Source organism: Meriones unguiculatus, chromosome 11 (assembly GCF_030254825.1).
Source record: "Meriones unguiculatus strain TT.TT164.6M chromosome 11, Bangor_MerUng_6.1, whole genome shotgun sequence".
NCBI classification, from domain to species: domain Eukaryota; kingdom Metazoa; phylum Chordata; class Mammalia; order Rodentia; family Muridae; genus Meriones; species Meriones unguiculatus.
This window is the reverse complement of record NC_083359.1, coordinates 2,306,130-2,331,380: the sequence shown is the minus strand read 5'-3', so window position 1 is coordinate 2,331,380 and position 25,251 is coordinate 2,306,130. Positions and strand designations below refer to the sequence as shown.

Sequence of the window (25,251 nt, the reverse complement as noted above, 5' to 3'; positions counted from 1 at the left end):
GCCCCGGGGCCCTGGTCCGGCCCAGAGCGACTGGCGGCGCCCTCCACTCACCAAAGTCACAACACTCGGGCTGTAGAAATCATCTTTAATTAGAGAAAGCATGACGAGGAGACCCGGTCCCCCACCCCCCGCCGAGCGGAGCCGGGAGACGGGCGGAGCCTGAGCGGGGTTCGTGGGAGGGAGGGGGCGTCTCTTGCGACAAGCCAGAAGTTACAGGGCCTGAGGAAAAGTGACCTGCTTTTGAGCACTCGCCCTCCTCCCTTCGGACCTCCGCCGTTTCCGCCTACTGTTTGCTAGGCTAGGAATCTACCCCTACTTTATTAGAGGTTCCCTGTGGCTTCCCCCATTTTCAGGTCCTTTTTTGGGTACTTAAAACCCAGCTGAGGTTATAAGCTGTAAGGTAAAGTAAATTCTATTTAGTTAGAGCTCTGGGGACAAACGAGGTCTGGGAGCCCAAGGAGCCCTCATTTCCTAGGCCTGACCTGTGGCGGGGAGAAGTTGGATTTATTGCTGAGTCGGGGTCTCGTCGCTGAGAGGGAGTCAAGGCTGTGTCCTTTTTGTCCTTTCTTTATCGTAGAGTTAATGTCGTCGCAGACCTCGGCTTTCTGTTGGGACAGGCTCTCACATAGCCCAGGCTGGCCTCGAGCTCACTGTGTAGTTGGGCTAGCCTTTTATTCCCCGTTCTCCTTCTGTGGCCTCACAGATGTACCACACCGAACCCCGAGAAGGACCTCAGCTTTAGAAGGGAAGGAACTCCTGCTGAGGTAGCTGAGTGTTCATGTCTCTCTAAATCAGACATGGGTTCAGTCACACCAGGTATCAGGCATACATTTCCAGGATTCCTGGGTCTTCCCCAGACTCGTTTCCCCGGCAGAACCCCAGTTGGAATGCAGAAACTAGAAACCATGTAAAAGTACAGTTAGGGTTCTAGAGGGAAGATTTGAAGGAAATCATCTAGGAAAACCGTGAGGTGGCTCTTGACGCATTCAGTATTGAGTCTTAAGTGCTCTCTCTGTGTGAGTGTGCGTGTGCTGGCTTTTGAGACAGGGTTTTGCCATTGAAGCCCAGGACGGCCTCCAATTCAAAACTCCTCCTGCCTCAGTCTCCCGGGTGCTGAAATACAGGCACGTGCCACCAAGCACAGCTGAGGAGCATTAGTGCCTAAGGAACCGCAGCTCAGTCCTAGCCATAGCTCCTCCTTGAATAATCATTAGAGAGAGTGGGAGGGAGGGTCTGGAAGTCGCTCCAGCACGGGAATATGGCTGCACAGGCCCAGTTCCATCCTGGAAGCGGGGCTTAGTGTCGTGGTCTGTCCTAGAGCAGAGATTCGGGGGAAGAATGGCTCCAGAAAGGTCTAGAACACCGTACTAGAACTGGATGTCTCTGGGATAAGAAGGTTTAACCTATGGTGACCTGAGACTGGTTCTGATTCAGACCAAGGCCAATAGCTACATTAAGAGGCTCAAATTCAGCCTCTCTTCTTTTTAAAACTGGGGAGGACATCTAGGTCAAGGATAGAAGCTCAAAGGAGCCATACCTGGGCTCCAATACAGAACACAGGAATGGCCCTGGCTGGAGTTCAGCTCTGTCAGAACCTGCCCAGCCCGGGGCAGAAGGAAGTTAACTGTGAGTGCCAGCACACTGACATACAAAGCTATGGCTTCATGGCAACAGAAAGAAGTGCATGGCTTCAGAAACTGGCTCAGCGAGGGTGAATAGGGCTAGTTCCCTTGCTTTGTCAGTTTTGGAACCCCCGGCGCCATTTCAGGAAAACCTGAGGTTCTCTTAAGGGGTAGGAGTTAGTGTGGAAAGAAAGAAGTGATCAGCCAGGATCGTCTCAGGCACCCCCGTCTCGGAACCTCTCCTGGGCCCCAGGATCTAAGAGCTCAGTGGCTCCAGAGGTCCCAGCCAGCCCCTGGGTGCCCTCGGGGTACAGCACCTGGTGAGCCCTGGCTGCTCAGGGCATGTGTGTGGCAGCAGGGTGAGAGCAAGGCCTGGAGCAGGGCTAGGAGACAGACTGTGGTGGTGCTGGGCTCCCTGAGGGCAGGGAGCCTCCAGTTCACGGGCTGCATCTCAAGGAGCAGGGGGACTGGACGGGGAGGTCTCAGGGACACTGTGAAGAGATGGCTCCCGGTACATGGCCACTGCGAAGGAGAGAGAGAGAGGAGCAGGGAAGGAGAATTAGGCACACACAGAGCCTGGGAGAATCAGAGCTCTGAGGGGCCTTCCTTCCCTTACACTCACCCTTGGAGAACCCCAACCCCCCAAAGGCTAAAGCCTTCCAGTCTTGGCCGTCCTGACAGCATCTTGTTAACATCTGTGGCCCGAGCTCTGTGTCACTAAGTATGCATGTCAAGGTCGGTGCCCTCCCACATGACCCACCTTTTCCTGAGCCCATACCCACCCTCCAGGAGCTTGGGCACAAAGTGGGCAGCTGCCTTGGTCTTCTTGACTCGGTTTCCCTTCATGACCCGGCCCTCCTTGTCCAGGCCCAGGTACCAGGCCCGGCCAGAACGACGCTGGCGGTAGAGAGCGGAGGCATATAGAACATAGTAATTCTCAAAGACGCACTCCTTAAAGCGGCACTCCGCTGTGAAATGCGGCTGAGGAGACAAAGATCCAGAAAGAGGCATGGGCGCACACACACACACACACACAGAGACAGAGACAGAGAGAGCTATATTACTGGCAGAAGGGAGCCCTTGGGAAGAAACAGCCAAGACACAATCCATACATTTTTTGGAAAGGAGGCCAGCACCTACTGAGCCAGTGCGGAAACCAGAGCACAGAGAGAATAAGGAAGAGCCTGGTGGGCCACCCAGGGGCACGAACTAGATTTCTAGGGGCACTGGAAATACGACCTCTCTTCATTTCCGACCTCTTACTGCTTCCTATCCAGGATAAAGACAGTTTAGAGGTGAGAGGCGGAGAAGTGAGGCCTAAGAGCTGAAGAGTCAGGCATCTGCACAGCCTGTGTTCTTCAGGGTGTGCCTGATGGGTCCACTCTAGAGGAGGGGGCTGGACCATGCAGTGGTCAGCCAAAACAGGAAGGACAGAGTCCTGGGTGCCGGTACTGTCTGTAGCTGAGGGTGTCCCCAGAACCCCAGGCCGCTTGGCAGCATGGTCTTACCGAGCTGTAAAGCAGGCCCTCGGCGTTCATGGCCATGTAGTGGCCCAGCTTGGTGCTCTGGATGGTGACCACGCGGAGCCCCACAGGGATCAGGTTGAAATGCGCTGGAGGAGTAAAGAGCATCGGTCGGTGCCCAGGTGCCTCATGTCCCCCCCCAGCTCCAGCAGCGCTTCCTCCCTTGGGGCTCAGGACGCTGAGGGCGTGGTAGGCCCCTCAACCCAGCCCCACCAGCAGCGGGCTCCCCCTCTCACTGAAGGAGCTGCTGTCCTCCGGGGTACCCTGGATGCTCCCATCCGGATTCGCCTGGAGGTAGAAACCCTGGCGGCAGAACAGTTTGGTGACGATGCCTTTGAGCTGAGGCTCTGGAGAGAGAGAGAGACATTCATCTTTGAAAATGACATCTCTGTTCCCAGAAACATTCGTACGCTTGGCGGGATCGCAGGGAAGAAGGAAGGGGAGAAGAGAAGAGGGTTCCCAGGCCCCATCTCTCTTACCAAGCAAGCTTCCTTCCACCTCTCTCTGATTCCTGAGGAAGCTGGGGGTGTGGGTCCCTTCCGCTTTCTCTAATCATGAGCGTCAGCTTAATTTATTGAAATTTATTTAAATGGCTTAATTCCTTCTCCCCACCAGAGTTGGGGGAGGGGGCAGGAAGGAGGGAGAAGAGAGACATAAAAGGCAACGGACAGCGCCAGAGACGCAGGGCAATGTGTTTGCAAATGTCGGGGTGAGCAGCAAGGTGACTACAGGGAAGGGGCTCCCCCTTGGAGGCAGGGGTGGGACTGGGCTTGGCGGACGCTGACTCAGCACCTGCTGCTGCTGCAGCTGCCGCTCGCTTGGCGCGGGCCTTGCTTTGGCACGGCGCCGGCCTGTCTGACACTGACCCGTCTGTCTGTCTGTCTGTCAGTCAGTCGGCTGGCTTGCAGGGTCCAGTTCTCCCTGAGGCTGAGCCTCTACCCTTCAACCAGGTAACTGGCCTGCGACGGGGGACGCTCAGAGCACACGAAGGAAAAGGAAGAGGGCCGGAGCCGGAGAGGCAGGCTGCATCACGTGGGGGCTGGGCCCCTCTCAGAGGGTGGGCTGCGGGCCGTACCACTGCCTGCTGTTGGTGGTGGGGGAGGAGGGCGCAAGGGCCGGCCCCGGGGAAGCGGCAGCGGCCTGGAGCGAGGCCAGAGGGACTCCCCAGCTGTCGGACCTGGACGGGAGTCACATCCCAGCCCGCATACCTCTCCTTTCCCGTGGCTTGCTCTCTGCCGATTTCCCTGCTCCCCCTCGTAAGTGGTACGACCCCCCCCCCCCAGTCTCCGTGCAGGTCTTCAGCCCGAACTGTGTGTGAGTTCCCACTGGCCGGGGGTCCCCGGAGCCTGTGGGACCGGAGCTGTGGGAGGGGCTGCCCAGCACCCTTCCCGAAGCGCAGGTCACGGAAGGAGGGCGTGCGGAGGGGGCTGGCTGCGAGGGAGCCGCAAGGACACCCGGGGGAGAGCTGGAGAGGTTGGCTCCCGGCCAGGCGAGCTGGACCAGGAGAAGCAGAGCGAAAGCGTGCAGGGGCGGGAGAGCCGCGGCGGGGGCGGGGCAGCCAGGGCTGCAGAAGCCCTCGGGGTGACCCAAGCGTCCAGAACCCCGGGCCCCTCCGCTTCGGATGGAAAGAATCGCGAGAACCCGCACGTAGGCGAGGAGCCGTGGGGGCGGGGAGTCCTGTGCGAAGGGGGCCAGGCAGGAGCCGAGCGCCAGGCTCAGCCCCTCAAACGGCCCCCTGCCCTCGAAAGCAAGGAGACTCGGCTTTCCGGGCAAAGAGGAAGGAAGCGAAGCACAGCCCCGCAGCTCTTGTCGCCCCGGCCCACCTCCTCCGCTCTGGGGCCGCCCCCTCCTCCCCAGGCTCGTTGGCCAGGGTCCCCCGGCCTCAGGTAGAAGGACTTCCGGCCCGGGACCCCGCCCAGGCCACACTCACCTGGGCCGCGGTCCTGTCGCGTGGGCCGTCCCCCGCACAGTCGCACCTTGGACAGCAGGATGAGGAGCTGCTTCTGGCAGAGAGACTTGGTGCCGCGGGGACACACGCGCCGCTGCGCCGACACGGGCCGGCTGCCCCCGGGCTCGCGGACCTCCCGCTTCTGTCGGATCAGGCTACTGGCCAGTGCCGCCATAGCGCCCCGGGAGGAGACACCCCCAAACCGGCAGGCTCCCCCAAAGGAGCCCTCTCACCAGGGCATGCTCAGGACCCAGCCCACCGCCCCACCCGCAGGACCTGAGGATAAGCCCAGACCCCCGAACGTCCCCCCAAACCACCGGCTCCCCCAGTCCTGGGCCCTGCTCTAGCTCCGCAGCCTGTGCACCACTCGGCTGACCTCACCCGTGAATTGTGTCCCTCAAAGAGGGCTCTCCCTTCTCGCCTCTCTCCCCACCTCTCTCTCCCCGAGTCAGGACCCTCCTGTGTGTCCACGCCGGGCTCAGGGTCCGCAGGCTTCTTCCCACCCTACCTGGGGGCGCTCCTGCCCAGCCCACTCCTGTAATCTAAAGGGTGTAGGTCCCTGGCTTGGTGGACATCAGCTCGCCCTGGCTGCTGTCAATGTCAGAGGATCCAGCCCTGGTGTTGTTCCCCTCTGCTCCACTCTACACGGAGTGGACCTCCCACTTTCTTCAGGTTCCCCCACAAACACGTCCAGGCTCACTGGGAGAGGGTGCCCAGACCCTCTGGCTGGATGCCGCTCTTTCTCTCTGTCACCCCCATTCTGGCAGCACAGGGCTCCAGCTGCTGGGAGCGTTTTCTCACCTTGTTACCCTCCTTTTGAAGTCACCCCCAAATTGGCCTTTCCCAGCGCATACGCCAGGTGGTTGTCTGGAGGACCCTCTGTCGCCCCAAACAATGGGGCATCGGTCGTTCTTGTTTGTTTTCCGCCCGCCCCTTAAATTTCCAGAGGGACACCGGGCGCTACTTAAGAGCCCACACCCTCCAACCTAACCAGGCCCCCCAAAGAGGGGTGCACCCACGTCGCCACACTCCTCAAACGCGAACGGCCCCTTGACAAGTCATAGCGCACCAGAGCCTCCTGCGACCTCCCTGGGACTAACACCCTGTCCTTTCCCCGACGCCCCTCAACCTGTCCTGTCCTGTTGATCCGGGCGATGGGGGCCGCGGGCTCCGGCTCCAGGCTCCTCCCTCCCTGTCTCCCGCAAGCCGAGGTTCCCCCCAGCGCCGGCCTGGGCGCCCTGGACCCCCAGGAGGGAGTGAGGCTGTCTCTGCAGAGCGCCCCGGTTCGGCAAAGTCAGAGCACTGAGCCCGGAGGCTGGACCAGGCAGAGCGGCGAGCGGCGGCGGCTGTGGGGAGCTCAGGCGGCGGCGGAGGCTCCCCCTCCTCGGCGAGCCGGCCCGGGGGCGGGGCAGGGGGCGGAGACGCCGGCGAGGAGGGAGGCGAAGCCGGGCGGGCGGAACCCCAGGGTTCCTCCGCAGCTCAGAGTGGGGACTGCCGGGCCCGGGCGGAGTGGAGGCAAGGCCTGCAAGCCTCGGGGCGCAGAGGAGACAGGGAGGCTGATGTGGAGGGGCTGGGCGCACGGGGGAGAGGGAATGGCAGACACAGAGAAAATGTGAAGGGACCCTAGTGCCTGGGAGGGGAGTGAGGACAGAAATGAATGAGGAAAGTGTATGTGGGGGCTGGGGTGGCTTTGCCACCCGGCCTTAACATCTCTGCTTTGGTTTGAGTCAAACTGGTCAGAACCAGGTTTCCAAGAGCCGGCTCTTTCCCGCATTTTGTCAGCAAATGCATCCCTCCCGGGAGTTCGCTGGAGACTCAGACTCAGGGACGGAAGGGGCGCCAGCTGGATTTAGACAACTTGGGCCTCGGGCAGAGCTGGACGCGGGGAGACCTTTCGGAAGAGCGGCTTTGAGCCCGGGCGCCCACGGCCCGTGTGCGCGCCGAGGGAGACGCTGCCCAGGCCCCGGGGAGCAGCCTCTTTAATGGGTCCCGTGCCCCACGCCCGCTAGCCCGCCCCCCTTGCGGGCCGCCTTGGCTTCCTCCACCGCCGCCCGCAAGGCCTGCGCGGGGTCCGCGCGGAGCTGGGCCAGCGCCCGGCGCAGGGCGGCGGCGCCCTGGCCCGCACGGAGCCTCCGGGCGCTCAGGAAGTAGTGGGGCAGTGTCCCGGCCTCGAGCACGCGGCTCAGCTCGTCCAGCAGCCCGAGGCAGCAAGCGCCCGCGTTTTCCGGCCGCGCCAGGTAGAGCGCGGGGAGCCGCTCGCACGCCCAGTAGAGCAGCGTCCGCAGGAGGTAGGGCGCCCCCGCCCGGGTCCCCGCCACCAGCGGCCGCAGCAGCGCCTGCGCCGCCGCGTGCGCCTGGAGCAGCGGCGCGGGCACGCGCGCCTTGAGCGCCAGCTCCTGGCGGGCGAAGCACAGCTGCCAGCCAGAGGTGCCCTGCCGCTCCGGGGGGCCGCCGGGCACGAGGTAGAAAGAGGCCGAGTCGGAGGCCAGAGGACCCGCCCACGAGTGGCTCCGGGCCGCGGCGGGCCAGCCTGCCACTGTCACCACCGGGATCAGGTCGAAGAGCAGGAGGTGGCGTGGGGGCTCGGGAGTGGCCACGAGGACCGTGGTGACACCCGCGTGGCGAGCTGCGTGGACCAGCCGCGGGGCGCCAGGGACCGGGACCAGGGACTCTGCGACCTCAGCCAGCTTAACGAAGAACCACGACGCCACTTGGGTCGGGCATAAGGTGGGCCATGCCTCCGGCGCGCCCGACGCCTCCGGGACCGGGCTTCCGTCGGCATCCAGGGCGTCACTGCTCGGCGTTTTCGGTGGTCCAGCAGCTTCAAGACTGGCGATGTCGCCGCAGGGCGAGCGGGACCCTGAAAGGTCACCGGGTGATTTTTCCAGAGACGCGCGCGGCTCAGGTTGTTCGGGGGCGTGATCACGAGACTGGTCCACGGCGCTCTCCCCGTCCGTGGGGCCCTCTTTACTGTGGGTCTGGTTCAGATCACCTTCTCTCGGGACAGGGGCTCCTAGGCAGTCCTGCCAGGCCTCCCGCACCGACGCTCCGCACATCAGCTCTGGAAGGCGGAGCCAGGCGTGACAGGACTCCAGATCCGGGAGCAGCTCGGGCCCGGTGCCATCCAGAGAAAACACGGGCACGAGGAGCGTGAAGCCAGCATCGTAATGAGGTCCGCGGGCGTAGGGACCTAAAGGGGCCTGCCCCAAATCTAGAGAACCTTCGCGAATCCCGCCGCGGAGCAGCAGGAGCTCTGCCTGGGGAGGGAAACGAGGGTCCTGACGGTGAACGAGGCCTGAAGGGAGACAAGAAGGATCGTGAAGGCGCCCCGGCCCAAAGCCGGGGTGGGGAACGGCGGGGCTGGGGTCTGCAGGTCCCCGCAGACTTACCGAGCAGAGAGAAAACGAAATCCTTGGCCCGGAGAAGGTCGGCCCCGGGCTTGGGCCCTTCGCTCCACGCCTCCTGCACACCCAGCTCCTCGATCAACTGGGTGAGCTCCTGCAGCTGCGCGCCGGAGCAGAAGTCCATGTCCGTGAGCGGCCGCGCGGGGGCGGGGGGCGGCGGGCCCCACCACGGGCCGCTGCCCCAGAGGGTGGAAGCCATGCTTGTCGGTGGCTCGGCTCGGGGCTGCAGCAAACAGATCCGAGCTAGCTTTGGCAGGCCTTTCTTTTGCTGCCCCAGAAGTCCTCCAGCTGCCCCTCCTCCTGAGGAGCTGGGTGGGGGGTCTCGCGGGCGAGGCGCCCTGTGTTCAGTCTTGAAAATGCACAGGTCACTACTTCCTGCGTCCTTCTCCTAGATGCAGGGTGCGGCCCGGCGAATCGGTTCACCTGACTCCGCAGGTAAAAAAAGGCTCTTCGGCCCCTCGGGGGAAAACAGTGGCCAACCTTCCTCACCAGCCTCTGTCCGCTTCCCCTTCCGCTGTTTCAGGAGGCCCACGGCCCGCGGGTTTCCGAGCCCAGGGCAGCTGAAAAGGCCGCGACCGTGAAGGATTCCACAGGTAACTTCCTGGTGGTCACAGGTCCACGCCCTTTTCTGTTTGCTGCCCGGGTGGCTCCGGCTGGTTCCCGCCTCCTGGGAGAGATCGGCCACGCCTTCCCCCTGCCGAGCTGTTGCCACCCTGGGAGTTGTAGTTCGTTGCCCGCAAGGTGTGTTGGAGCCGCGCCTACACACCCTTTCCATGAAGTAGTGCCTACCGGAAGCTGCAGTTTCTTCTTCGCTCTCCACCGCATACTTGTTTTGAGACTGGGCCCCACTGAGACGCCCTGGATGGCTTGGCACTTGCTGTATTGACAAGGCTATCCTCGAACTCACAGAGGTCCACCTGGCTGGGACTCCTGAGTTCTGGTACAAAAGACCTTCAGCGCCTGCGCGCACGGCCTTGTTCCGTAGCCCAAGCTGGCCTGGAGCCACCACTGAACGCAGCTTCCTGGGTGCTGGAGTCCAGGCTCCTGCCACTACGCCCAGCGGGAAGTTGTCTTAAGACAGCGTGTTCTGTCTAATCAGCCCCCACAGACGCTCCTTGGAAGTGAAGAAGAGGGGGACGGGGTTGGATTGAAGAGTAAGCAGTAAGAACGCACCCTCCATCCGTGTGCGAGGCTCCGCGGTCTTAGATGAGGCTCTTTAGGGAAAATCTGGGCTCAGTTTTCTTTATTTACTCGAGACAGGCCTCATTGGCCTGGGATTCACTACGACAGTTAGGCCTCAAACTCACAGATCCCCCTGTCTCTGCCTCCCAAGTGCTGGGATTGAAGGCCCCGATCATTTTGGAGATTCTAGCCTGGAAAAGCTGTGCAGGGCATGGGAGATGGAGCTAGGAAGATAGGGGGTTCAAGGCCAGCCCTGGCAACTTAGACTCTTTAAAAAAGGGAAAAGCAGGGCTGGAGAGATGACTTAGCAGTTAAGAGCACTGTCTGCTCTGCTAGAGGTCCTGAGTTCAATTCCCAGCACCCACATGGTGGCTCACAGCCATCTGTAATGTGATCTGATGCCCTCTTCTGGCCTGCAGGTATACATGCAGATAGAGCACTCATATACATTAAGTAAGAAAATGAATGAATAAATAAATCTTTTGGGGGCTGGGAGATGGCTCAGAGGTTGAGAGCATCGGCTGCTCTTCCAAAGGTCCTGAGTTCAATTCCCAACACCCACATGGTGGCTCACAACTGTCTACAGTGAGATCTGGTGCCCTCTGCTGGTGGGCAAGCATACATGCTGGCAGAACACTGTATACCTAATAAATAAATACAAACTTTAAAAGGGGGGTAGGGGCTCTTCCGGTCTCTTTGGGTCTGCACGAAAGGAATGCCATCCTCTGGAAAGCCCCGCAGTAAGACGCACAGGGCCGCAGCTGTGGCTCTCGGGCTGACCACCTTCAGAAGACACGAGGCAAACGCAGCGACCAGTGCCAGGCGCAAGAGAAAGTATAACTGGAGTGCCAAGGCTGAGACAAAACACTCCCGGGACTGGTCTGAGGCACTGAAAATTGTCTGTCGCAGTTTCAGGCGTGAAGGAGCCACACCTAAGCCCAAGAGGGCAGCTGCTGCAGCACCGAGTTCATCGTGAGGATTTCAGTCAGTCATAGAGTAAATGCTCCGGTTTCAGGGAAAAAAAAGGGGGGGGAGCTGAGTGTGGTGGAGGATGCTTTAATCTCAGTGCTTGAGGCACAGAGACGGCCGATCTCTGTGAGTTCCAGGCCAGCCAGGGCGATAGAGGCCCCATGTGAGGAAGGCTGGCTGGAAAGTGTTTTTCTGGAGTCAGTGGTCATATTACTAAGACACGAACACCCAGGCAACACAGAAGTGGACATGGGAATCCTGGGAAGGAATGCAACCAGCCGTGCTCATATCACGACAGGAAAAACACAGGAGCTGAAGCCGTATGTACACTGAAGCTGTTAGGACAAATCACCATTAGGTTAGGTCAGCCCACAGCCCGCTACCGGAGACTAAAACAAGGAATCAGAATAGAGCACACACTCACACAGGATGGGCTGGCGCTGTGGGAAATAATGGGCCGGTAAACCTGTAAACACGCAGTAGGCTCACAGGCCCCTACCTCCAGGCCACACTTCTTACACTCCGCCTGCACTTGGGCAGCTGAGGCGGGGGACCACCGCGAGCTAGAGACCCACCCTGGACGCAGGGTTCCAGGTGAGCCTAGCCTAAAGTAAGGCAGTGCCCCAAAATGGAGGAGGGGAGGAAGCTGCAGACCAGGGCTCATCTGGGGCCATACCTAGTGGGTTCAAGTCACTGCCACGGGGAAGACAGAGGCTTATAGATCTGTGACTCAAGGGGCCAGATCAAGAGCTGTGAAAGCCAGGACCTCTTTCTTTTTCCAAGTTATTTTTGGGTGTGGGTGTCTGGCCTGCATGTGTGCCTACACTCCATTTGTGTGTGTGGACCCTCTGGGGCTGCATTAGATGGTTGGTAGCCGCCATGTGAGTGCTAGGAATGGAACCCAAGTTCTCCTGACTGCTGAACCATCTCTCAAGCCCCCCCCCCCACATGTATAAGTGTTTTCACCTACATATGTGGGGGGGGGGGTACCATGTGCTTGCTTGGTACCTTCAGAAGCCAGAAGAGGTACTGGAGCCCTGGAACTGGAGCTATGGACAATCATGGGCCACAATGTAGGTTCTGGGACTAGAACCTGGGTCCTCTGCCAGGGCAGCCAGAAATCTCCAGCCCCGGAAGACTGGGCTCGCAGTTTGGGGTTCCAGGCATAGGGCATTTGTACATATCTATCTGCACCACTTTCTGGTTTTTCTGAACGCTGTGAAAACACGGGGCAAGCCAGGCAGTGGTGGCACACACCTTTACTCCCAGCCCTTGGGCCTAAGGCAGGTGGATCTCTGAGTCTGAGAACAGGACAGCTACACAAAGAAACCCTATCTCAAAACAAAACAAATAAAAACAAAGCATAAATAAATGAAAATTTTGGGAGTGGATGAAAAGGGATGCTCTTTGAAAAAAACATTTACTTTCCAGCAAAATAGAATTTTTAAACTTATTTTTAAAACTCTCTCATTTGTGTGTGCGCACATACACACACACACACACACATGCATGAGTGTGTGGTGGTCAGAGTGCAACTTGTGTAAACTGGTCCTCTCCTTCCACCACGTATATCCCAAGCGTCAAAGTCAAGTAATCCAGCTTGGCTGTTTCACCCACTGAGCCACCCGGCCAGCCTCTTTGTTTTGTTTTTTCAAGACAGGGTTTCCCTGTGTAGTCCTGGCGGTCCTGGATTCTCTCTGTAGACCAGGCTGGCCTCGAGCTTGGAGCTCTGCCGGCCTCCACCTCCTGAGTGCTGGGACTAAAGGCGTGCGCCACCGCGCGCAGCTCTCCTTTTCTTGCACATGCTTGTGTGTGCACGTGCGCGCCCGCGCCCGGCTCGGGTGGGGCCTCAAAGGACACCTTGCAGTAACTCTCCGCCCAGAGAGCAAGCCCACGTCCGGCTTGGCAGCAAGGTGGGCTGTCATGCCGTCCTTGGGTTTTCTCTGTTCTGTGGTTGGCCTTGCACGCCTACTCCTCCTGCCTCTGCCTCCCAAGCTCTGCGACGGCAAGCAAGCACTGCCACGGCCAGGCTTGAGGGAATGGAATGACCTGCTGTACCTCAGGCCTGGCCGCTCATCCCTCTAATCCTCATGATCAGGAAGCTGAGGCAGAAGGCTGCCAATTGGAGGCAGCCTGAATCCGTGAACACGGCTCCTTCAGCCTGCCGGCAGTACCCCAATGTCTACGCCTCCCAAAGTCAACTAGAGGCCCCATTGCTTTGGATCAGGGCTCCCAGGAAACGTATGAGGTGCCTGTTGCTCAGGCACCCTGATCAAGAGGTGAGTTACCCAGAATGTCAGGGCAGCCTGAACTCCACCATTAGAACACCAGCTCCCTCCTCCCGTGAAAAGGCCAGAGTGTGGTGGAGCATGCCGTTGGTCCCAGCTCTCATGACGCGAGGCTGCAAGGGTTGCAAGTTCGAGTCCAGCATTGGCTGCATAGAGTCCGTAACTAGCCTGGGCTGCAGAGCAAGAGCTGTGATGCAAATGTCCCGAGTCTCTGCTGTCCAGCTACATGCCAGAACTTAAAAGTCTAGAGACTGAAGAACGGAATTTAAATTGTTTCTGCCTTTTGAGACAGGCTCTTGCCATGTAGCGCTGTCTGGGCTCAGAATGGAAATCACCCTGCCTCAGCCTCCTACCTTCTGATCTTACAGGCATGAATTGCTCTATCCAGCTCAGGTGAGACAGGCTCTGTGTAGCCCTGTCTTAGGAATTCTGTAGGCCAGGCTGGTCTTGAACCCACAGAGATCCACCTGCTTCTGCATGCTGGAATTTAAGGCATCCATCCACCATGTCCAGCTTAACTTGTGTCTGGGTACCACACATGTGCAGTGCTCCCAGAGGCCAGAAGATGGCACGAGGTCCTCTGGAGTTACAGGCGGCCGTGAGCCACCTGGCGAGCTGGGGCTCCAACCCGGGTCCCCTTAGGAGAGGCTCATGCTGATCTTGAATTCACTGTACAGTCGAGGGTTCCCTGAACTCCTGACCCTACCTCCACGTGCCAGGCGCTGGGGTGACAGGTGGCGACACAACGCTCCCCCGGTGAGGATTTTAAGTTTTAATTGACACCCTAATAGTCACATTTGGCTAGTGGCTACTGTTTCTTTTTGCCCAGAAAACAGCCCTGGAGCCTGGAAGATGACAGGCTTGGCCACAGAGCTGTGCAGGAGAGGAGGGCAGTGGTGTCTCTTTAAGGTGGCGGTTGATAGCCCTGGCGGCACTGGGGTGGAGCCTCGAGCAGCCGCAGACCGCGCCTCTCGCCTCTTTATTCCCGACGCACGTCTGCCCTTCTTCGCTCAAGGCCCTCATCACACCCTGGTACCCCCTTCCTTCTTGGCCTCCTCTGAGCTTCTGGGTGCCTCTTGCTGCGCACGCCGGGGAGACAGAGCTTCACACTTCTTCCTGCTGTTGACTAATGGTTTCTGGCAGGAATCAAAGACCACATGACCCATCCGGGTACCTGGACCAGGGGGATGGGGCTTCCAGTTGGCTTTGGGAGGCATCTGACGATGCTTCTGGCAAGCCGGGGTTACGGTATCTGCAGTGTGGTACACCCAGTCCTGGCTGCCTAAGGGCCGGGAGGGAGGCTGCAGCTCAATCAGTACGGGGACCTCAGAAAACGTTTTCAGGGCAGTGGATGCCACCTGGGCCTTGGAGGGGCCGGAGCTCTGACCGACTGGGACGGAAGTCCAGGACGCTTGCTGCTTGGCATCGTCCTTCTGAGAAGCCATCTTACCTGCAAAGGATTTCACTGGGGAAGATGACAGCATCAGTGTTTGAAGTGGACCCAAGACTTGAACAGAGTCCGTACCTGGAGCAGAGCCCGCTTTCTCGTTGGGGCCTGAGTCCTTGCAGGGGCAAGCTTGCTGGGTAGGGCCTGGAGGCTTAGTGCGAGAGCCTTGGCCAAGTGCTGGGGCCTGGTGAGGACCAGGGTTTTGACCCACTGATGGGCACTCCTGAAGGTCCGGGTCTTTGCCAACATCTTGGTCAAGATCCAGTCTTTTCTTGGCATTGATGAGGCTACGGCTCTTGTGGAAGTCAGAGTCTTGGTTAAAACATGGGACTCTGCAGATTCCAGAATCTTGGCTAGGGTCTAGATTCTTGCTGTCTTCTGAGACGTGTGTGAGCCCTGAGCTCTTGTGAAGGCAAGAGGTTTGGTCAAGCCCTGGGCTCTTGGGGTCGTTAGATTCCTGGGCGCACCCTGCGCTTTTGTTAGCTTCAGAATCTTGGGTGCAGCACGGGGTCTTCTGTGGCCTAGAGGCTGGGGTGAGGCCGACATCCCTGCAGACTCCTGGAAGCTGAACACCTCTTGGGCCACTGTTACCTCCGGAACCTTGAGAGGGGTCTGGCTTTGTTTGGTTAGTTGCCGGGCAGAGATCTTTATTTTTGTTGGTTACAGGGTTTTGGCTTGATGCAGTGTTCCTGTGGATCACAGAGTCTTGCAGAAAGCTCAAAGTCCTCTGGCCAGATGACTGATTAAATATTACATTTTTGGGGAGGCTGGAAGGTTGGATGAGACCTGAGGGTGGATAGTTCCCAAGGATGCCGGCATCCTGAACAGCAGCGGAAGTCCTCAGGCCGGCATCTTCATTGATATCTAGATTTTTTTGAAGGTAGGACCCTTGGGGAATGTTTGGATTTGTGCAGAGAAAAGGATCTTGAATATGGGCTGGAAACTTGTAGGAACCCAAGTTCTTGTTGTGGCTTGAGTTCTTGCAGAGTCCTGGACTCGGGGTAAGGCTTGGGTTCTTCTGGAGGCCTGTATCTTGGGGAAGGCCCCAGGTCCTGGGAGCCCCGGAGTCCTTGGCAAGGGATGGCGTCTTCTGAAGACCGAGGCCCTGGTTAAGGTTTTGGTTCTCGGGGTTCGGAGCTTGGATTAAGGTTTGGGAAACGGTGGAGAACTGAGAAGGGATGGAGGAGTGGGGAGATGAGACAGTGTGGGGAGACGAGACAGTGTGAGGAGACACAGAGGTCGAGAGGAAGGGGGGGGCTTGTGCTGAGCTGCAGGGCTTCTGGGGGTGAGACTGAGGAGCAGCGAAGGTTCTGGGGGAGACAAGAGGCAGGGAGAGGGTGCAGCGCGAAGGGCTGGCGGGCGGTGCGCTCTGAGCCGCGGTTGGAGAGTGGAGACAAGGTTTAGAAGTCGTGTCCTGGGTGTAGACCAGGATCTTGGGGTAGGCTGGGGCCTGGGGCTCATCATTTTTCCTCTCAGAGCAGCAAGGATGAAAGCTGCAGTAAGGGAAGGTCTTGGGCTGGGGGAACTTATCTTTGGCATTGTCTGAGATCTTCCATTCCATGTTCCCCAACTCCAGGTAGCCCAGGATAGACCCTGCAGGAGGCTCAGCACTGTCCCCAGCTTGCTGCTTTGGTGTTTGCTCAGCAGTGCCAGAATTGGCCAGGCCCTCCACCTCCTGTGTCCTGGAGAGGCTGCTTGCGTCCTTCCTGAAGCACTGAGAGCCGTTGTTCAGGAGAGGGTTCTGCTTCACTCTGCGGGCATCGTAGACCATCCGGCCGGTGGAGAAGCTGGGAGCAAAGCTAGCCCGCGTACAGGGAGCGGGAGGCCGGGTGGCAGAGGCTTGGGTGGTGGGCACGGTCTGCAACCGTGCTGAGGCAGGGGCTGGGACCGGGGCTGGGACACTGGAGGCTGGGGCAGAGGCTGGGGCAGAGGCTGGGCTAGGCGCTGTGGTATGGGCATGGGAAGGAAGCAGAGAATGGAACGGGGCTCGTGTTGAGGCTGGAGGTGCTGTTTGCTCAGGGGCATCAGCGTGGGAGTGGGTCAGGGCGCATCCTGGGATTTGGACGAGGTCACGGCCTTGGGACTTGAAGGAGGCACATGCAGGAGCCTGGACTGCGGGCTGAGGTAACGCATGCGCTGAGGTTTGCCCGGAGATGTGGGCTAAACTCTGTGCTGGGGTAGGGGCAGGGGTGGGGGCCGGGGTGGGGGCTGGGTTAGGGGGCAGGATGAAGGACAGGGCCTGACACAAGCTTTGCCCAGAGATGTGGGCTAAACTCTGTGCTGGGGTGGGGGCTGGGTTAGGGGGCAGGATGAAGGACTGGGCCTGACTCAAGGCATGGGCCTGACGATAGGTCGGGACCTGGGCTGGGGGATGGGATGGGGTGGGGGCTGGGCATGAAGCACTGGTTGGTTCTGGGGCTTCACTGAGGGCTGGGGTATGGGCCGAGGTATGCTCAGGCCTGAGCTGAGTGCGCTCTGAGGCCTGAGACTGGGTGCCAGGGCGCTCGTGGGTGCTGGCTGAGGAAAAGGTTACAGCCTGGGCCGGAGCGTGGGGCAGACTGCCAACTGCTGCCTTAGTCTTGCGGTCTTGGGGTGAAGAGGGTGGAGCCGAGTCCGGCTTGCTTGTCTTTGGAGTCTGGGGGGCAGTCTCTGGCCTGGGAAACGAAGCAGCTTGGATCTTTGTGACTGCGGCCTGAGGATCTTCCGCAGCGCCCATCAGCCCCTGTTTCCACAGCTCCCAGGGAGCATCCGAGGGAGCTCTGTCGTGTCCGCACGGGGGTGGCATCCACAGGTTCTCGTCCTTCCTGTCTGGTATCCAAGAGTCAAGGTGATTGACAGCCCCGAGCAGGAAGCTGCGGTGGTGGAGCCGGGAGAGCATTCTTGGGCACGGGCTCCTGCTATCGGCTGCGCGCCGCATACACGTCGGCTGGCTGGTCAGACCAACGGGTTGCTTATCTGCAGGGAAGGACGAGTGGGGAGGGCCAGGGTGCTCAGGGGGGGTGGGGCTTCACCAAGGGGACAAGCCACATCCTCAGGGGACCGCGCAGAGCCCCACTCACCTTTGGGGAAAAAATGATGGAAAAGAATCCGCAGGGAGCACTTCAGATGCTTCCAGAGCTGAGGGAAGCAGGGGAAAGAGGGCCCAGAGGCAGGTGAGCCCTGGAGGCCCATGCTGGTCCAGCCACGCCCAGCAGCCCCCGAGCACCACTGAGCTTGGTAGTGGGTGACCATGATTACAGTACTCAGGGGACTGAGGCAGGAAGGCCTTACGTCTGTGATTCAAACTGAGCCACATACGGGGACAACAAGCCCAGAACCCAGGCCCCTCCCCACCGCCCAGACCCTGCCCTGACCAGAGTGACCACGTTGAAGCCCACGTTGAGCATGATAAAGCTGCCCAGAAGCAGAAGAATCGAGTCTCCCAAATCCTGGCATTTCCTGAGGTTGGTGCCTGAGCATGCTTGGGCTCCATGGTAGACTTGTTCACCCATGACTCGGGGTCCCAGGACTACCTGGGCCCCATGTCCCCCACATACTAGGAAACAGACTCCCCCTGGTGGGGGAGGGGAGGAGAACTGCGTCACAATGGAGCGGGTGACTGGGCTCACAATGAGGCAGTGGGAGAGATGAAGGTTCCTGGTCACCAGTCTGAGCCTGAGGCCTAGGCCTGGAGCCCTCCCCTTACGCACCATCCCCCGCTCTGTTCTGTCCACTCAGCTCAAACACACCTCACTCCTGCCAGTGGAAACCCAGACTCTCACCCCTCGGTCACCCCTAAAATTGGGCGCCCACGACCCTGGCTGGAGCGCAGAGCCTTGGGTTTCCTCCCACACTGAGCCTCAGGCTTTGACCTGCCTTGTCCCTGGCTCTAGCCCCTTTCTCTCCCCAAAGCCCCAGCAAATTATTTTTTTTTATTTTGGTTTTTGAGACGGGCTTTCTCCGTGTAGCCCTGGCTGTCCTGGAACTCGCTCTTGTAGACCTGGCTCGCCTGGAAATCTCAGAGATCCGCCTGCCTCTGCCTCCCTAGCGCTTGGGATTAAAGGCGTCCCCACCACCACTGCCTAGCTCCAATAGTTTATCTGATCTTATGTGCACGAGCACTTTGCCTGCATGTGTGTGTCACATGGGTGCCGGGCACACCTGGAGGTCAGAAGAGGCCAGCAGGTCCCCTTGCGACTGGAGTTACAGATGGTTGTGAGTCAGCATGTGGATGCTGGGAACTGAGTCTTCTCTCGGGCCCTGACCTCAGGCTCAGGCACAGCTGCGTCTGTCCCCGGAGCAGAGGAACTGGGGCAAGGTGGGTGCCTGGGACCTGATCTGCAGCTTCGAGCTGGCGAGCCCTCTCCCACAGGACCGGGAGGCCCCGGGCAGGGACAAGGCAGGAAGGCGACAGGAGCGGTAAGGCGGAGGCTGCTTTCTGGGTTCAGGAACACCGGCTGGCGAAGGGAGAGGCTGGAAGCACAGACAACTGCGAGGGGTTCTGGACTCTCTTTATTCCCTTCTCCACGCCCTGCTCCGATGCCCCGTTCCTCTGCTGCTCAGGTAAGTTTGCACGTCCTGCCTCTGTGCAGAGAGGGCCTGGACGCCGACGTGGACGGGGGCGGCAGGGAGCTGGCGCGGCCCCTGGTCTCCTGCACCTGCCTCTTCAGCTCCAGGCTGTCGTACACCTGGTAGCTGGCGTTGCCGCCCGGATTCCGACTGAGTGGAACGAAGCTGGTTGGAGATGGGGTCGGGTCGGAGGCCTGCAGGTCCGGCAGGGGCTGCGAGGAGTGAGGCATCACGAGGCCCGAGCCGGCGGCCGGCGCCCGCTGGTACGAGGCCTCGCCCAGCGCCGTAAGGGAGGTGGAGGTGGTCAGAGGGTGCCGGGAGGGGAAGACCTCGGTCCAGTCGGATGGCCGCCTGCGCTCGTGGGACTCCCGGGACGCGTAGCCCACGTGCCCTATGGACGGGGGTGGGCTCTGGTTGGCTTGGCTGTGGGCGTAGCTGGCGAGGCTGGGCCGGTGGGCCTGCGCCGAGCAGTGCTCGCGGAAGCCCGCCACCTCGGGCCTGGCGGGCCTGGGCACGAGGGCGGGCGGCTCGGGGCCCTCCGTCCCGCGCCGCCGCGGCTCCCAGGCGTCGTGGGGAATGTGGCCGCCCGAGGAGAAGGGGCTGTGGCCCACGGTGAGCCAGGAGGGGTTAGGGAGCAGCCGGCGGGGCGGCGGCGGCGACGAGGCCCACGGCTCGGCTTCCGCGGGCCCCCAGCTCCGGGACTGCGAGTACCGGGGCCCGAAGGCCTGCAGCCTCAGCTCTGACTTGGCTTCTACTCGCTTGGGCAGGCGGCGCAGCTCCGGCGACAGGTAGAGGGAGGGCAGCGGGAAGCTGGCGAGGATTCCGCCCTGGCGGCCCCACAGCCCCACCTTGGAGGCCAGGCCCACGGGGTTACAGAAGCTGCCCCAGCCCCGGCGCGGGTACTTGGAGTGCGGGCAGGGCTGGTCGTCCTCCGGAAGGGAATCCCGCCGTTCCAGGTCAAAAAACGGCGTGGGCCTCACCGAAGACTTCCGGCGGCGCTGGGCTTGTTCGAAGAAGGGCGCCCGGAAGCTGTGGGAGAGCTTCCTGCTCTGCCGTCTGGGCTGGTGGTGGTCGTGGGGGTCGGGGTGGTCGTGGTGGCCCTGGCGGTGGAAGCTGTGGCGCCTCTGGTGGTGGCGGCTGTGGCGGCTGTGGCGGCGCCTGCGGTTGCGCCTGTCGCTGCGGCGCTTAGGGAGGGAATGGTGAGAGGAGGAGAAGTAGCGCGTGGGTCGCGCCATCTTCACTTGGACCGGGTCGAGGACGCAGTGGATGTGAACGTCCTGGGTGTTGGTGGGGGCCGCTTTGGGGGGACACTGAGCAACGTGGACTTCGTCTGTAGGAGACATGAGCCGGAGTAGTTCAGGGTTAGGAACACGAGGCCCTGGTTTGTTAGGATCAGGGTGTGTGCGTCTGGAGAAGGGAGAGGCTGGAAGCACAGACAACTGCGAGGGGTTCTGGACTCTCTTGTATGTCTGTCTCACATACTTACTCTTCTGATTCATCCAAGACAGCATCTTGTCTAATGCATTCTGGAGGCCATGCCACATCTGGAGGTGGTGGGGAGACCGGAGTGAGGACCAGCTTTCTAACACGGGCCCCATTCCCAGCAATCCCCCCATTTGTGCAAATGACGCAACTTGAAGCTGCTCTCCTGCTCGGCCTCCTCCATGCCCACGGGTGAGCCCCAGGGGTCACTGACCATGGTCGTCACGTTGATGCTGATGTTGACAATGATGATGAGGCCTAGCAGCAGGAAAAGGGTGTCCTCGGCATCCTGGGGGCTTTCTTGGTATTGATTGCTGCACCCCAGGGGCCCCTGCCACAGCTGGTTTTGCATGGTGGGGGGGTTCTAAGGCCACCTGGGCCACCCCCCCACCCAGCCCAACCCACACTGTATTCGTGCCAGTCCTGGGGGGTGCTTACTCTGTGGGGAGGGAGCCAGGTCACAATGAGGCAGGCTGGAGTCATAATGCAGCGGTGGAAGCTCTTTTATTCCCCTTTGACCCCTAGCGTGGCAGTGTGTTCATTCCTGGCTTCTATTTGACAGAACACGGCTCCTGGGTACTTGATTCCAGTCTTCTCCATCGCCAACTTACCCCGTATCCGGTGCCTGGCCAGAAAGGACAGTATTCTCAGTCATGAGACATCTTCAGTCAAAAGAGCCACAAAGGGTCTCATTGCTCTTCTGACACACATTTCATGCCTGCTTTGAGGCCAGCCTGTGAGGTTGGCACCCGGCAGTACCAGCTCTCCCCATGCTGACTGCTTCCTTGCTCTGATGTTAGCACCGTCTCCAGTGCTGGCTCATTTGCTTCGGCGCCATGCCGACTTCCACCTTGCTCAGAGATGTCCCTGCCAACCAGCAACCCCAACCATGGTTCTCCTTCCGTCCAAAGAGACAGTCCTCTCGTTGACCCACTTCAGCCTGACTGCCACCTTAAGAAAACCACAGCACAGCCAGGTGGTGGCACACACCTTTAGTCTCTGCCCTCTGGAGGCAGAGGCAGGCAGATCTCTGCACTCGAGGCCAGCCTCGAGACCACCAAGTGAGCTCCAGAACAGCTACTGCTAGGCACAGAGAAACCCTGTCTGGAAATACCAGACTCCTCCCCCCCCCAGCACAGCATGGTAGCAATGGGCTGGCAATCTTAGCTGCTGGAGAAGCTGAGGCAGGAAGATGGTTCCAGGCCACCCTGGGGCTAGTGATAGCACACACACGTTTCCTCAGCACTAGAGAGTTCCCGCACTCCACAGAGCCGCAACTGAGGACAAAAGTGTCGCCTAAGCCAGGTTACCGGCCACCTGTCTGTGAGGGAAGCACAGTGGCCGCAAGGGTGTGGCTTGTCTAGTGACGGTCTAGCAGGGGACGCAGAGCTGACGCCACAGTCCAGACTGCACATGGCTCTTGCAGAGGACCAAGCTCAGTCTCCAGCACTCAGGTTGGGTGGCTCACTCATACCTAGATCTCCTTCCCGAGGATCTGACACCCTCTTCTGGCCCCCATCGGCACCTTCACTCAATTGCACATACCCACCCCAATGTAGACATAGAAAAAAAGAGGGCATGGTGGCGCATGCCTTTAATTCAAGCACTCCAGAGGCAGAGGAAGGCAGATTCCTGTGAGGTCAAGGCTACACAGTGAGCGCCCATCCCAAAAACAAAACAAAAACCAAACAGGGCCCTATAGGATCTTTCCTGGCTTCAAGAGGTAGACCAGGCTGGCCTTGAACTTGCAACCACCATCCTGCCTTCGCCTCCAGAGCACTGGGTTGCAGGCGCAGGAGACAGGCTTTCATGTAAGCCGATGACCTTCCTTGAACTCCCTGACCCTTCCGGCTTCCACCTGCCAGCCAAGCAAACTACTGAGCAAAAGATGGAGGAGCAGACTCTGTGGTCCCCACATGTGACAGAATAAAGTTAACTAAAGGATCAGTAACTTCTTTGTGGGGTTTGTTTGCTCTGCTGTTACTGTGTCTCACCCCGTCTAGCCTAGAACTAGCCGTATAGCCCTGCCTGGCTTTGAACTTGCAGTGATCCTCCTGTCACAGCTTTCTGGATTCCAGGGGACAGGCGTGCATGACTGCTTGCTTTCAGTCGAGTGTGAGTGCGAAGACAAATGGGGAGGTTTGTAGAAAAGACGCTCACATCTTTGTGGAAGGTGACGCCCGCTTCCTTCAGCCTGCACTCGCGTGGCGTCTGCTTCTCAAGACGGTGTGTGTGCAGGAGGCGCTCAGCCGTCTCCAGAGCGGGGCAGCGGGCCAGTTTCTCTGCTGCTCAGAGAATGGGTATTCGGAAGAGGGTACTTAGTAAAGCGTAGGCTGGGCTGATTCCCGGCAGTGGAGAGCTGTCTGCCTCGGGGGCGGTGGGGTTGGGAAGGGAGAGGTACAGAGCCTTAGGGCTGCTGTCTGTGGCCTCGAGCATGGCCCTTGGCCTGAGCCTCCGTCTTTTTTCTGTGACATAGAGTCACAAGGACACGGGAGCTGAGATGGTGTGAGAAGGCGCCATTTGGGAGTACCCCTGTTATTTTACCTCCTGCTTCTAGGTCTATTCTCAAGGGCTGCAGGAACTTCCAGTGCTGCCTGGGAGATGGAGAGGCTAGTGAGCCTCCCTCTCTCCGCCATCTTTGCCCAACAAGACCGGAGCGTTAGAGCCGTGCTTCTGCTGGACCTGTAGGCTAACCCCGGGCTCCCTGGACCTCTGGGCTAGGGCCGTGCGGCCTGAGTCTGCTCTTTAGAGTTCAGGACCATCTGGGCACCTGGCTGGACTTGGCGGCTTAGAGACAGTTGGGAGCCTTGTTACCATCGAGGGCCTGAGAAAAGAGCCTCTGAGGGCAAGAGTGACAAGGGTCCTCAGGGCTGTGTAGACCCGAGTCGAGGGAGGTCCTTCCCTCCATACCACCACAGCCCTCTTCCTCTCTCCTTTTAATTTATTCTTTTGTCCCCAGTCACCTTCCCTTCAGGGGACGATACACCCAATCTCTGCTTGTCCCCTCCGCGGCGCTAGATCCGGAGACCAAGGGATAGCAGTGAGACAATGCCTCCACCTCCCTCGTCAACTCTCGTAGCCGGCGCCTCACCTCTCGGGCATCATAGACTATTCGGCCCGAGGACCGGCGCCGGGTTATCTCAGGGACGTTGGCCGGACCCAGAAAGGGCGGCGAGGGGGGCTGGCACTGCCCTTGCTCACCCTCGGCGCCTGCCCCCGGCCCCACCCCGTCATTTTTATGGCAGAGAGCCTCCGGACTGCGGGGCGGGGGGTTCACAGTGTACACGTAGGCCTCCAGGCCCTGCTCGGACCGAATCTCGGTTTTGAGAGGCCTTCCCTCTACTGTTGGCTGGAAGCGGATGGTCTGGGGAGACTGCTCCAGACAGTCTTGCGTCCAGGGCTCCCAGATCTCCTGCATAGATTGGAAGTCTTCCCAGTCCTTGTGACCATCGCAGTGGCGGGAGCAGATGGCTGGGTGCTGGTGTGGCGGTGCTTTCTCATCGTCAGTGTCTGGGGCCCAGGCTACTGGGCGGTGGGCACGCCGGGACGGAGAGGCTCTGTGGCGATGCCGGCGAGCGAGTGGGGGAGTCACGGTCATTTTCACAGGGTCCATGGTACATCGAAGACGGACTTCCGGGCAGGTCTGCTTCTCAGCTGAAGAAAGCCTGGCGGTTTCTGTGGGTGAGGGAGGGGAAGGCTGGTGGAGGGCTGCCTTCGGGACAGGGGGAGGTGGGGTTTTGAGGAGCTGCAGCTCGCTGCGGTCAGGTGGGATAGGACGCCTGCTTTCTGCCCCTCCTCGGCCCCAACCCCTGGACGCTCTTACCTTTCTCATAAATGATACGGAACATTCGGTGTAAGATGATGCGGAGTCGGCTCCAGAGCTAGGTATAGGAGGATATGGTGACCACAAGTAGGTCCTTGTAACCAGGCCTGCCTCCCAGCCACCCCAGCCACACCCTCCATCCCTGACCAGGGTCACCAAATTGATGCCAATGTTAATACAAATGACGAGACCCAATAGCAACAGAATGGAGTTTCCCATGTCCTGGCAGTTGTTGGTGTTGGGGTTTTGATAGGAGGCCCACCCAGGCCGTGGCCGCTCAGCCATGGCCATGGCGGTCCCTAGGGCCACCAGGGCCCTTAGGCCCCCAGCCCACTACCTCTAGTGCTCACTGGCCTGCCAGCCTGACTCAGGGGGTCCTGAGAGTCAGCGGGTCACAATGGAGCTGGGCTTTTCCTCATAATGTGACAAGATGAGACTCTTAAGGCATGAGGCCCAGGGTTGACGCCCAGCCCTAGGGCCCAAACCCAAACCCTTTACTTCCTATGCCTCTTATAGCCAGCCTCCTGGGTGAACCCACTGGTGCTCTACCCACTGGTGCTCTAACCCACTGGGCACCTGCCCCAGTTAGTTCCTGCTCCTCCTAAGACAACACCAGGCCCTCGACCCCGCAAACAGATCTCCTGATCTTTTGTTTGAGATAAGGTCTCATGTAGCCCAAGATGGCCTCAAATTTTCTGGGTAGCCAGGAATGGCCTTTGAATCCTGTCCCTACCTCTCAAGGACTGATATTACGACATGTACCGTGTCCAGCATTCTTTTCTCAAAGACAAGGTCTCCTATGCAGCCCAGGCTGGTCTTCAGTTCCTGATCCCCCTGCAGCAAGCACCTGAATGCTCTAAGTGTAACTATCTGAGGACCACCCAATCCTGTCATTATGGCAACCCTCGCCTTGCCATTTCCCCTCAGATCCTGAGTTATTTTCTGAAAGGGATTGGGGCACTCCTTCCCACCACCTTCCAAAATAACAGATACAACCGGGTCTGGTACCCTCCCC

General features: G+C 59.7%; 4 protein-coding genes and 1 long non-coding RNA gene across 8 annotated transcripts; 1 reads left to right on the top strand and 4 right to left on the bottom strand.

Moving 5' to 3' along the window:
* Positions 1-71: 71 nt before the first annotated feature.
* Fgf11 (fibroblast growth factor 11) lies at positions 72-5,268 on the bottom strand. Of its 3 annotated transcripts, none has more exons than XM_021648193.2 (5): positions 5,076-5,268; positions 3,382-3,492; positions 3,131-3,234; positions 2,405-2,603; positions 2,007-2,144 (listed from the first exon to the last, which is right to left on the bottom strand). In XM_021648193.2, the coding sequence occupies exons 1-5, from the start codon at positions 5,266-5,268 to the stop codon at positions 2,074-2,076; spliced, it is 678 nt and encodes a 225-aa protein (XP_021503868.1). In that variant the 3' UTR covers positions 2,007-2,073. The 3 variants fall into 3 exon arrangements, with proteins under 3 accessions (XP_021503869.1, XP_021503868.1, XP_021503870.1); XM_021648195.2 differs by having other exon boundaries at positions 2,405-2,519; XM_021648194.2 differs by lacking the exon at positions 2,405-2,603 and having other exon boundaries at positions 72-2,144.
* On the top strand, positions 3,490-9,526 carry LOC132646269 (uncharacterized). The gene is made up of 3 exons (XR_009584385.1): positions 3,490-3,866; positions 4,035-8,583; positions 8,890-9,526. It is a non-coding gene; the product is annotated as an uncharacterized LOC132646269 (long non-coding RNA).
* A 4,211-nt stretch (positions 9,527-13,737) lies between these two features.
* On the bottom strand, positions 13,738-17,874 carry Spem3 (SPEM family member 3). The gene is given in 4 exon segments (XM_060365009.1): positions 13,738-13,976; positions 13,979-17,280; positions 17,439-17,500; positions 17,737-17,874. Coding segments are annotated over 4 exon segments (3,741 nt in total).
* An 822-nt stretch (positions 17,875-18,696) lies between these two features.
* Positions 18,697-20,964, bottom strand: Spem2 (SPEM family member 2). 2 transcript variants are annotated; one of them, XM_060363431.1, is made up of 3 exons: positions 20,852-20,964; positions 20,418-20,475; positions 18,697-20,261 (listed from the first exon to the last, which is right to left on the bottom strand). In XM_060363431.1, exons 1-3 carry the CDS (start codon positions 20,894-20,896, stop codon positions 18,922-18,924), a joined length of 1,443 nt encoding a protein of 480 aa, XP_060219414.1. In that variant the 5' UTR covers positions 20,897-20,964; the 3' UTR covers positions 18,697-18,921. The 2 variants fall into 2 exon arrangements, with proteins under 2 accessions (XP_060219414.1, XP_021503807.1); XM_021648132.2 differs by lacking the exon at positions 20,852-20,964 and adding an exon at positions 20,628-20,765.
* A 1,384-nt stretch (positions 20,965-22,348) lies between these two features.
* Spem1 (spermatid maturation 1) lies at positions 22,349-25,176 on the bottom strand. The gene is made up of 3 exons (XM_060363434.1): positions 24,384-25,176; positions 24,237-24,294; positions 22,349-24,088 (listed from the first exon to the last, which is right to left on the bottom strand). The coding sequence occupies exons 1-3, from the start codon at positions 24,525-24,527 to the stop codon at positions 23,373-23,375; spliced, it is 918 nt and encodes a 305-aa protein (XP_060219417.1). The 5' UTR covers positions 24,528-25,176; the 3' UTR covers positions 22,349-23,372.
* Between the last annotated feature and the right edge of the window lie 75 nt (positions 25,177-25,251).